General features: G+C 40.7%; 1 protein-coding gene across 13 annotated transcripts in view; it reads right to left on the reverse strand.

Annotated features, from left to right (window-relative positions):
• The window catches only part of LOC135488724 (protein F37C4.5-like), a 111029-nt gene that overhangs the window by 94010 nt on the left and 3786 nt on the right, over window positions 1-13233 (reverse strand). For 11 of the 13 annotated variants that reach the window (XM_064773467.1, XM_064773473.1, XM_064773471.1 and 8 more), the window contains exons 2-4: window positions 11109-11349; window positions 10064-10105; window positions 5623-5637 (exon numbers count right to left, since the gene is read on the reverse strand). In XM_064773467.1, coding sequence (XP_064629537.1) covers window positions 5623-5637; window positions 10064-10105; window positions 11109-11349 — 298 coding nt within the window. The remainder of the gene's footprint in view (window positions 1-5622; window positions 5638-10063; window positions 10106-11108; window positions 11350-13233) is intronic. The other 2 variants (XM_064773468.1, XM_064773472.1) reach the window with 2 other exon arrangements.

Below are 13233 nucleotides of genomic sequence, written 5' to 3' on the forward strand. Positions count from 1 at the left end.
TACCATATTCATGAAGTGCAAAATCCATCCATCAATTATGTCAGAATATTGCACTTGCTTGCCAGAAACATGTTAAATTATAAAACTTGCTAAATTAGCAAAACGCGTTCATGTATTGAGCAACTAAGGCAGCATGGATGATGCTCAAAACTTAGCGTGAGTGGCTCAAGAGTTAGCATGAGTGGCTTAAAGTAGCAAGATCATCTGCTGCAGGAGGTAGGCAATCCAGGATTGAACATCTGCAAGATAATTGCTATGCTCAGCTATGTTGACAGAAGGATGCAGGTTCTTAAGGCCAACACCAATTGTTAAAATTCGAAATTGTTATAATCAAATTGGAAAATTTTCAACCGCAGGAATACTGAATATAATTTTCAGCATTGCCATTGTGTAGACACATATATCAATACTATAAGTACCAAGTTTCAGTGAATTCGTATGTAAAATAACTGCACAACGGCATTGTGTATAACTGCATTTCTATCTTCCTGGACCACCAGTAGTTACGAAGAGCGTACCCCTTTAAAGAAGCAAGATCATCTCCAACAGGAGACAGTCAATCAAGTTTGAACACCTGCGAGATAATTGGTTCACTTGTCATACTTTCAAAACATGCTGTGACAATGCTTATTCAAATGAGGATTTTGGATGGCCGGGCAAGAATACGTTATCATTCATAAATCCAAGTAGTTTGGCCCAGATCCCAAATGTTATCTTTTTTCCTATGAATGGCATGTTACCAGTTACTCTCATGATACCCTGTTGCCTCCACAACATTGATAATCACCACAAAAAAATAAACCACTGCCAAGAGGAAATAGAGGCATCAATCTTGCACCGGGCAGACGCAAGCGGATATAAACCGCCATAAAAAGTCTCTGCCTACATTATTGTCGATACCATTGACCTAGCTGCCACATGATCGGTTGCTAGAGAAACCACTAGCAACAGGTGGATAAGATGTTGTAATAGCACACCTTGACATTTCTACTGTCCATCTGAGTGGGATCTTTTACTCACCATGGCATAAACACACAGGTACAATGGACCAATGATTTTAGTGTCTCCGGGCAGGCCCTCATTAATTTATCGCATATCGAGCCTAAAACTCGCTGTGAAGAGCCAGGGATTATAGTTCCTTGAAAACCACACCCGTTCATCCAGAAATACAATCCTGGGTTCTCCCCGATTCGAACCCGGGCCCTATGGCATGGTAGCCAGCAGTAGTAATGACCGGGATGCGCGACTCCTCTTGTTTTGAAGATTTAGCCTTGAAAACTCCTCAACCTCTTCTGCCAAATTGGAGAAACAGAAAGCATCAACAGCAGTCAACAACAGCCTACATGTCATTTTAATGGCAAAGCCTTTCGAGCAGGAATAACCTGCTGGTAGAGGGGTTTGGTCAATAAAGATATACATGTACATGGTTTGGCCACGTAAGTGTTAACAGATAGAACGCAACCCATAAAGTATCACATCACACTTCTTTCCAACGCTAAGTGCTAGCTTTGATAACACAACGGTGGGGTAATCCTCTACCATGGACAACATGGAGAAAGAACTAAGCTTCCATTTCAAAAAGAAAGCCACCAATATTGGTTGCGATATTAAGAGCAGTAGGGGTTCGTGTTGTTGGCCACATCAATACCACATTTGCTACTTATTGTCTGTTCTGATATCCATTCTCAAGCTCTAGGCTGTGGGATTTCTATATCCCATCCTTGCATCTCCAAATACAGTTCAATTGATGAGCTGAAGACTGCCATAAGCACAAAAAATACAAATTGTTCGCTAAAGATCTTGTTGGACAGGTGCTTTATTGAGCCGAACTCGGTGTTTGGCAGCTGATACGCTTGTAAACAGCTCAAGGTATTTACTGAGCGACAGGTGGAGACCATGCAACACCTCAGAAAATACGCTACCCATCTTTAGTTAGAGAAAACTCACTTGTAAAGAGTAGCCAGTGTTTCATGCTTGCAGTAAAAAGCTGTAAAATGTTACTAAATGTGATATGATACACAACTGGATAACTTTTAAATGAGAACTATCTAAGAGAAATGAACCTTTCTCTTAGGTCCGAGAAAAACCTATTGAGCACTTACCAGTGATTTTTTATGGTATAACAGATGGAATGCACCGTCAAATGACCTCAAGATGCAAGTGCATGACTTATTGCGTCGTAAGAGCTTGTACATTGCATATCAGGACGCGCTGGACCCAAAAGATGGTCTATTGTAGTCATATGGTGAATGCATTCGCTTTGAGAATGAATTACACATCCAGACACCCAACTCTTGGGAAAAATGCAGTAATTCACAGAGCCACACGTCCCTGCTCAAAGCTCCTGTCATGCAATAGCAATACTCAGGCAAAAACGAAACTTCTAGAAAGAAGTAGCAATATGAAAAGAAACTTTGAGAAACAGATTACTATATGATAGTGAACTATCTTTCAGATTACTATATGATAGTGAACTATCTTTCAGATTACTATATGATAGTGAACTATCTTTACTATGTTTACAGAATCCATGTCAATCAACGCAACTCTCTTTGTTCTACGACTTTGACAGAATCCAGGTAAACTCATCAACGTTCAAATCATGTGCTACGCCCATACAACAAATTGAGTACTCTGTCAGACAATTTTGTAGCAATTATTTCTGCTGTTTGTTGGGACACGTCCAGAATATTGATCATTTGGTTACCATGGTTACCGTGATAATCATGCAGGGCGCTGATGGCGGATAAAGAAGTTTCTCGGACTTTATGACGAGCCGGAAAAAATCCAAATTAATTCCACGGGCTAAACGGCGGATATTAGCTTTTGGATGATCATACGACGGCCGTGACAGGCAGTTGTGTGAAATCGTTTGGATATGATTGGAATTTGATTGGGATCTTACAACTTCTAGCGACCGTTAGTGGACTAGTTTAATCAGTAGGGTGGGAAACGACATAATATATGTCTGAAGTGATACCTTTGCAACAGAGTCTTAGAACAAGTTTGAGTTGGCTATTTCATCCCCTTGGCCCCAGGACCTTATTCACCACTTCTATTCAACACTATCACTGGGTGTGTCTGAGGTCAATACAATGCGACACAACTTCAGATTTAAATCCAAGTAGTAAGAAAAGTGTTTCCAATGTGGCTTGATATGATAGGGATTGCTGCCCGTGTCAGTAACCAACAGTTCAGCAAGGTTTTATCCATCTGAGCTACTTGTCTCTACCCAGTTCCAATTAGAGGCTAACATATTCAAACACACACGAACCCAAGTTAATTTATCGCTATCAAGTCATTAGCAAGATGAAGAACTTGAGGAAAAATACATTTGGGTACCCCTATCCCTCCGTCAGAAGTTGAATTAGTATATCCAACTATCCTTGATTAACCAAGTCAAAACAATGCAATTTGCAAATCATGTGCTCTTTATGGCAATGTTTGAAAATGTACATGAAGGCTGCCTCTCTCAGTTCATATCACCAAGGATAAATCATAGGAGAGAAAAATCAATAAATCGTCAAACTGCAGCAAACAATGGGTAAATTGAATGAATGGATAAAAATGAATCTTTAATGAAGCTGGTGAAAGGCATAATGAGAGAGTGGATTAATAATAGATATATGTCCGTATGGTGTTGAAATGGGTACATATGGCAGCAAACACCATCATTGGCGTTTCAAAGTCACAAGTGACCAGAAAATTATTTTAGTCGAAAGAAAAACTTCTGTACAGTTCCACTTTACTCTGTCTTCAAAGAATAAGTGGAACAGCTGAAACTGCAGACAAGTGATGTTTTTGTCGCACAGTTCATAAATAATTATCCCAGGTCATAGTGACAAAAATTGCTTGTTTGCCAGGTGCTATAGTCTAACCTTCTGATATCATTGCAACTCTGTTTCAGTTTTTTGTCCTGCCCTTCAGCAAGTCAACCAAACAATTTCAAAGTGAATTCACCATAATTGGAAACCTAAGAACCTAGGACACAGAAAACTCGGCATAGAACCTGGGACACTCAGAACATGGGACTACCCACCCCTTATCAAAGAAATGCATGATAGGTGACAATGTACTATAGACCAATCGATAGATTGGTGTCATTATAGCATCAAACGACTGGATCGTTTTTCGATTCTCGACACAATGGCGCCTAATAAAATGATACTCATGAACGCGATGTTTGAATAAGAACTCAGGCAAAATAGGAAGGATATGAAGAGATTGTGGCTGCGCTGACTGAATGACACGCAATAACTAAGGCGTGTTTACATTTTGTTGGGAAGAAAAGATGAGAAGGATGAATGGAGACAGCAGTCTGAGACTGAGGATGATGTCCGGTCATTCCATTCAAAACTCACGTTCATCATTTTCCGATCAACTCATGTTCAAACAATTTCAAAGTAAATTCACCATAATTGGAAACCTGGGATATCAAACACAGGGATTACCAGTTTTACTCTTTTTCTTGGACACAGCGGGGATTATTATCGCAGGTCCTAGCAACAAAGATTGCTTGTTTGCACAGCCGCTTCATAATAACGCTAGCCCTGGCCATCATATTTAATAAGTGCAAAGCCCAACTCTTTATGAGCCATATACACAATGTTATACATTTGATGAAGAGCTAGCCCCACAGGGGAATCAATATTTGTGACAAATGGGTTGGTCTATTATCCACCATACAGTTCCAGGACAGTCCCATACAGAGCAGCTCCTAATGGAGCTAGCTCCTAATGGAGCTAGCTAAAATAAAATTAGATTGAAATCTAGGTACGTAACTGGATTATGGGAGAGCTGCTATGTTATGACCACTTCTGGTTCTCTACAACATCTCTCCGTACTATTACGATCAATATATGATACAATTGCCACGATTTTAGGGTTGAAAGTACATTTGAATCATTTAGAAGCAAATTGGAATTATTGCCTTTAATGAGGATAATCACAGATTGTGACGCATCTGATGCCATGCGTGATGTGCATCTAACGTCACCTGTGACAACAGGTAACACTACATGTAGTCTGTGACTGTGGCAAGTTGATTGGTCCTGAAAGTGTGATTATTTGGCACTGGACGGCGCTGTTATCACTATTTGAACAAAAGAAGCAAGTCCTGCATTGGGACGCCCGTTGTTACAAAGCCTATCTACAACTACCTTGGCCTTCAAGTTTTGGACTATACCCAGTGTATTGTACGCGCCGGTCACCGATCCAAAGGTTGACCGCGCTTAACATTGCTTAACTTCCACTCTTGGGCCAACGCGCCAACCACTGGGCCATAAAGGAATTCCCTCATAGCAGGCGGGTTAAGCCGTGCCATATACCTGGGGGTACTATACACCCAGCCTTGCCTCTGACATGGACTTAGAGCAAGAAAGGTACAATGGATGCACCAACTCATGATCTTCAGCAAGAAATGGATCTCCGTAATGTTGGTGACATGAAGTGACTATTGGCTACACCATGCATCATGCCTATTTACACATTTCAAGTCAAACTACATCTCTGACAGGCTTTTTTTCAAGAATAGCACCCTTTCACCAATCAGGCAATGAAAATCTACCTCTTTGGATAGTAATTTTATTATGCTTAGGATTGATTACTGTACAATTAACTTACTTCAGCAAAAGTAATCTACAGAACGGAAAAATTAAGGAAATTGTAAATATTTCAGTAATTCCAAATAAAACGATTCGTACATGTACACAGCAGACTACATTGGGTGAAAATAAAAACATGGCAAAAAGCAAGCACCGCTAGTTATTTCGTTCAAAATATTCTGTGCCACACTGTACAGCGCATAGTGTTGATGTTTCTAAGGTAGGAACAGTTACAGTAAGGTACTTGGAGAATGGTGGGATCTGCGTTGCCGGTATTCCTTTATAAGAGTGCAGAACTTGATGGGTTTGAGCAACTTCACATCCATTTATTCAGTCAGGAAGTCTGTCTGATTTTTAAAAAATCTGATTGTTTCCTGGCGTCATTGACAATTCATTCCCATCTGCGTTACTCTCCTGAAATGTGGGTATGGGACATCACTTTGTCATATCATCTTACCAGCGCGTAACCCTATTGGATATCTGCCAGAGGTATGGAGTCCACTATAGGCTACTGTCCACCTATGTGGGAACTTTTACTTGCCCTGGCAAAGACACTCAGGTACAAGGGACCACAGCTTTTAGTCTCATCTGACAGACTCCCCCCAAAAATGTGTACATTGTACATATGTCCCCTAGGATAATTCGTCCCTTGGAAATTCGTCCTTACAGGGTTACAGGAAAATTCGTCCCCGGATAATTCGTCCCCGGAAAATTCGTCCCCGGATAATTTGTCCCCGAGGATAATTCGTCCCTGGAAAGTTCGTCGACCCGAGGATAATTCGTCCCCAGAAAATTTTACAAAGTTGAAAGTTTCTGACTTCAATTTCTAAGACTCATAAGTCTTGTCGAATGGACTGTAGTAATAACTACTACTTTCGATTTTTCTCATTCAGTGTAACATCTCTCTTTACTACCATACTAGCTAGTTACCTACCCCACTATTTTTATAGTAGGTAGAAGTAGGCAGGCGAAATATTTTATTGAAGAATTTAGAGCTTTTCTTTCATTCTGACCAGTAAAAATACTTATTTGAAAAAAAAAATTATTTCGCCTGCCTACCTCTACCTACTATGAAAAGAGTGGAGTAGGTAACTAGCTAGTAGGGTAGTAAAGAGAGATATAATGAATGAGAAAAGTCGAAAGTAGTAAGTATATTACTAGAAAGTAATGTCAGAAACTTTCAACTTTTGTTTAATTTTCCGGGGACGAATTATCTTCGAGGACAATTTCCAAGGGATGAATTATCCTAGGGGACATATTTTCCGGGGACGAAATTTTCCTCGGGGACAAATTTTCCAGGGACGAATTATCCTCGGGGACGAGTTTTCCTAGGGGACGAATTTTCCGGGACGAGTTTTCCGGGGACGAATTTTCCTAGAGCCGTTGTGAAGAGCCGGGAATTTGAGTTCCTTGAAAGCCATGCCAGTTCACCCAGAAATATGATCCTGGGTTCTCCCCCTATTGCGTAGTAGCCAGCAGGGTTTACCACTGGGCTATGTGGCTCCTCCATCATGTCTTTTGACCCCGTCAAGCCCTGCACTCTAACGGAGGAATACAGTCTGTTGGTGCATGCTCAGAGAGGGACTCACAGCACATCACATACTGACATTGAGAGGGTTCATTCTGCAACCCTTATTATTGCAAGCTTCAAAGAGACTGGTTTTAGCCTTGAGGTCACGAGGCACGTTTTAATGACTTTTAGGTAGAGTTGCTAAGCTACTGTGTCTCAAGATTGCAACTCGTTTATAATTAGGCAAAATCATAAATTGTATCTACTGAAGTGGTATGAAATGCAGTTGGACCTAGGGCAAACTTTGAGAAACAGATGTGACATCGAGATTAAACAATTTTGCACAAAATTTTATATCAAGTTATAAGGTATATGATTTTGAAATTGCTTTTCAAGATATAAAGTACCGTAGAACCTCCCTATTAAGGACACCCTTGGGACTGAGAATTGCTGTCCTTTATAAAGAGGTGTCCTGCTCGCAGAGGTGCCTGTTAAGAGAGGTTCCACTGTACACGACCTAAACATGCATGCCAGGATCGGAAATGTCACGATTTCCCCAAAACTAAACTACAGTGTGTATCAAAATCAACAACAAGAAAATGGTTAGTGGTGTTAGATTATGTACAGTTATGATTAGTGAGGGAGGAAAAAGGGTTGAAATAAGACAGGGTTAGTCTTTCAGAACTACCAACATCTAGAACATGAACACAAATCAAACATATATCTGGCTGGTTACATGAGAAGATGAAGAAGATGTAACATATGTGAGAGACCTCTGGCAACAGGGCCTAAAACATTGAGTAAAATGGCCTGTACTATTGTTAGGATGCATATGTGATGGAGTGCCAAAGATGTAGAACGCACTTTCAACTCCCAAATGGCCAAAGTAATTGTGTTGTTCTTCGTGTGCAGTGGGAAACAAATTTGCATCTTTCCGGACTAGCGCCCCTAGTGGTTACGCTCTAAACTATAAGGTGAAGAAATCAAATAGCCAATACATTGGATCATCATTCAGTCATGTATCATTTTATGTATAGTATGTGTACATGTATTATGCCAAGACCTGACATTAAAATTTACCTACAGAGGCCAATAGGTGGCGACCTAGAAAGAAAACCATTTTTTTTGTATTTCATGTTTAAAATGATCTACAAACGATAATCTCTCCATCTTCATCTTTTCATGGAACCATCATATCACCATAGGCCTAGTAAAACGCATATGACAAGACAGAAACATACAACATGCACTACTCAGACATAGTTTCAACTCAAGTCTACAGGCGCAGCTCTACATTTTCCTGTGCATATCTATCAAAACGCACAGAATTTGCAACCAAACCTGAGCTGGGCTAACTTGAGCTGATATATTTACATTCAGGTACCCCTATTACCTTCCCAATCACAATATTCATTTGCACCAAACTCCCAGTATTTACTTGCAAGTGCAAATACCAAACTTTTGAAGCCATGACTAGGTTTGTTACCAAGTGCAAACACCAAAGTTTTGTAAACCATGACTAATTTGGTTGGTATTTAATTGCAAGTGGGCAAACACCAAGCTTTTGAAACCATGACTTGGTTGGTATTTACTTGCAAGTGCAAACACCAAGCTTTTGAAACCATGACTTGGTTGGTATTTACATGTACTTGCAAGTACAAACATCAGGCTTTTGAAACCATGACTTGGTTGGTATTTACTTGCAAGTGTCCGAACACCAAGCTTTTGAAGCTATCAGACTTGGTTGGTATTTACTTGCAAGTGCAAACACCAAGCTTTTGAAACCATGACTTGGTGGTATTTACCTGCAAGTGCAAACACCAAGCTTTTGAAACCATGTCCTGGTTGGTATTTACTTGCAAGTGCAAACACCAAGCTTTTGAAACCATGACTTGGTTGGTATTTACTTGCAAGTGCAAACACCAAGCTTTTGAAACCATGGCTTGGTTGGTATTTAATTGCAAGTGGGCAAACACCAAGCTTTTGAAACCATGACTTGGTTGGTATTTTTCTTGCAAGTGTGCAAACACCAAGCTTTTGAAGCCATGGCTTGGTTGGTATTTACTTGCAAGTGCAAACACCAAGCTTTTGAAACCATGACTTGGTGGTATTTACCTGCAAGTGCAAACACCAAGCTTTTGAAACCATGTCCTGGTCGGTATTTACTTGCAAGTGCAAATACCAAGCTTTTGAAACCATGGCTTGGTTGGTAACGGCCATAACAACAATCAGTGCAAAGTTTTTGCAGTGACCATCTTTTTTGGTGTTCAGCAACATGACTGCCACAAGATGGTGAGACTTGGAGTCAGACTGCATGTACCACTAAAAAGTAACTCTCAAAAAGCTTCAACTACAGTATAACACTTATCCCAGGTACCTGACTTCTGAAAACTAGATCTTCTAAACCAAAATACAGATGACTTAATCTATACTTCAAATTTGCAGGTTGTATCTATTTTTTGTCGTGTGCCATGCTATTGGTGATGCATTCTGAGGAAATCAGGGGTTAATGCTCGCTTCTCCTACCCTGCACACAAACCCCTGAGATATCGCCCTCATTCGGTGAAGTGCCAGCCCAAAAGTAATTGCGCCCAATCAGAATGTTGCTTACATTTGAGTCTAGGAATTTTAACAACGTTGTAGCAACAATTTCCAAACCTGCATTTTCACTGGTTGTTTTATAATGTCAACTGTCTCCTTCGAGGTGCGCACTGCAACCTCGTTTCTAAAATCTCGGAGTGCGATATTTATTCATACAACTCATTAGAAGTACGGTACTTGAACCGAGGTTGACAGTTAAATCGTGAATGCAGACTTAAAGGTGATGTACATGTATGTACTTTACCAAACAGATAATGTCCTAGGGGGTTTGTGTGCAGGGCTGGAGAAGTGAATATTAACCCCCGATTTCTCGATTGGTGATGATTAAACAATTAATGAGAGTACATACACTTGAACTTCTTGTCGTTCGAGACTGGCCACCTTGAGCTCGCTGAAAATGTAACGGTAAGATATAAAAGTAGTCCCACTGTTGACGAGGGGTATCAAAGGATTTCCCGCGTCATGTTGTTGCTGCCCTGAAAATGATGGTCATGGTTAGTACTACTTTATAAACGTTTCGACGCAGTTCTGAAAGACAACTCAAAGTGATGTGATTTCAAAAAACATGCCGGGTGGGTACTAAAAGTTTGCTGAATAGTAAGCCTTACAATCCTGCAATAGCGAACAGGAAAAGCTAATAAATGAATGAAAGCAAACACACTAGGCCTACCAGTCAAAGTTCTGCAACAAACTGATTATATTTACATTATACATCCAATTTAATTTCACATGTTAAAGCATAAAGGCAAATTCCTAGTGGTATTCGAGGGGCGGTTGGAACTTCCAGAAGAAAAGAAAAAAACCCAAGCTGCTGGGAAAAATGAAAACATTGAAGGCAAGTGAGCAACACTTTGAAACAGATGAACAAACTCCCAAAGCTGGACAGTCGATCTTTACTTTCCTTGGGCAGATTTAGTCGTTATCCAACTTACACAAGTCATGCTTGTGGAGGAACCCAACCTGAACCTCTTACATGTGTTTGACTGGTTCAACTTACACATGTCTTGACAGGCAACTACTTTCCATCTTGACCAGAGAAGCATTGCAAGTATTCAGGGGAATTTTGGCAAGTATCAAGCAAGGCACTCAGGCAAGTCACATGTGTGTAGGTATCCAACTCGGATATAGTACCAGCTGATCTTGCACCTTAACCAGTTTTCTGCAAGTATCCCATCTCAATTATCAGATGGATAGAAGAAGAATATCCACCTTGCACAACTCTGATGACTTCACCCTCCAAATAATACCACCCAAACTGCCCAGCATCCAACTTACATCAGACGAACTTCAGAAAGCAATGTACTCGCATTTGTCAGTGGCGAATTTCATAACTAGTAACCTAAATTCAACCCTGATTTTGAAATGTGAAATAAAAATAGGAATTTGTCACTTACCTCTTTGTCATTCTTCTCAGGAGCTTCCGTCTTCAGGAGATTATCGGCAAACCCATCGAGGACCTCGCGTTGTTTCTGGAGGCGTTTCTTCCTGGACTCCATGGCCTCCTTCTGCTTGGTGAGATCATGGAGCTGGCGCCGTACCTCCTGGTGACGCTGTTCATTCTCGTCTTCTTCCGGCGAGAGCTGCGTGGCTGAGTAGATCACTTCCAAGATGGTCGCAGGCCCCTTGCCTTCGACACTGCAACGACAGAGAAATTTTGTTTAAATAAAGCGCCAAGATATCGGTGTTGCAAAGCGGTGTCATACATAACTTGGTCCAATCCGAATTGGAGAAAGTTAGGCTTTTGTGAGTGACATGGCGGGGCGTCATCACTGTCAAATGACAGCAATATAACAACAAAATAATAATGCGGCGCTGGAGACTTTTGAATAGTTGGTACAAACAAATCTGAAATTTTCAATTTAATGGGTTAATCATTGATGAATGCTGTTGGTACATAAAAGATGATTTCATGGTGCCGAGCATAGAGAAAATGTGCTCACTTTCCGTGGTCATCCTTTAAAGCTGCTTAACCCTTTCGCTGGGTGATATGCATACATGTAGCACCTCATGTACAAATGGCTACATATCGTGATGGTGACGTGCATAACAAGTCATGCCCTTCTAAAATATCAATTCACTTGGTTACACCCTCTCTAAACACGCCAAACACATTCAGGGATAATAAGCTTCATCCTTAAAGTATAGATGGCAACAATTTTGAATAGTTTTGACCATTCCGATAAAAGTAAGCACCACTGTCGGCACTGGCCGAAATATGGCTGCCGCAGTGAAAGGGTTAAGATAGGGTTGATGCCGGTTTTTGCAGTTGTTGAATCCAATACTGTAACAGGTGATTGTATATTTTCTTTACAAAACACGCAAGATTTTATTTATTCTTGAAAAAGCCGAAAGGATATTTTGGATAGGCAGGAAGAGCTTGATGGCAACAAGGTGCTATCTACTTCATCAAAATGCATCCAACTACTCTATTATAAAGAAGCCATCAGGTATGCATGAAGAAATAAGACGGTGGGTTGTGTATTTCAGGCCAAGAAAATAAACAATGGAATATGCATTCCTTATGCCAGGGAAGGATTAAGCTGCCTTCAGAAAGCTGGAAAACTCAATATCTGGAAAACCTGGAAATTGCTGCATAACCGTAGCAACGCATGAAAGCCCTCATCCTATCATGGAGGAGAAATACTCCCTGGAGAATCACTCCTCCAAGATCGACAGAGTAAATTCTGAAGAAGAAGAAATCGGAAGCTCTTGAAACCAAATACTCAATCATGCGGTGTTTCACCAGGTTTTTTGTCATCTCAGTCACTTTATAACTGTTTTAGACCAAAGAGTTACAATCTGCAACCATCAAATTCCCAAAGGAAGCCGAACGAGATCCAATCTCATCCCAACTTTGTCCCAATGAAGAAAATAACTGCTTTTGCCATCGTTCAATTTCTAGCAATCAAGGACCAACTCTCCCCTATCGGTCCAACAAAAGCCCAGCCTCTCGCTCCCCATAACGAGGTACAGACTGTTGATAGTCTCATCAGTATCTGAAAGTTACAGAATTGATTATTACGCCAAGCCTGTCACCACAAAGCTCGACAGTCGGACGTAAAATGATTTATTGCATGGGGCGCAACCCTCCCGGTAGAGCGCTGATGCGATCACCGAATGGGAACTATTAAAAGATGAAGGTAATAAAAGGAAGTAATGTACTGAATCAGGGGGTGAGGATCAGAGGAAAGACATTCTGACACTGGTTGCTTAAAAAAGTGGAATGCAAAAGATAAGATAGGGCACAGGTTAAAGTCGTTAGCATACTGAGGAAATGAGGGGTTAATGTTTGCTTCGACCATTAACCCCTGATTCCAGCGGATGAGGTGAGGAAGGAATGAATTGAATGACTATACCCTGTGAAATTTGAGGTCGGTGCTTTGTGGACTCGTATTGGTGTTACCCAAAGAAAGGCACAACAAGGTAAGTTTGGTCATTGGGGTGAAAGGAACAGAATTGCCTTTCATGATTAGTCCAGCCATTTTCATGAAGTTTTATCTCCTCCTATTCCTTTCATCT

Source organism: Lineus longissimus, chromosome 5 (genome assembly GCF_910592395.1).
Source record: "Lineus longissimus chromosome 5, tnLinLong1.2, whole genome shotgun sequence".
NCBI classification, from domain to species: Eukaryota; Metazoa; Nemertea; class Pilidiophora; order Heteronemertea; family Lineidae; genus Lineus; species Lineus longissimus.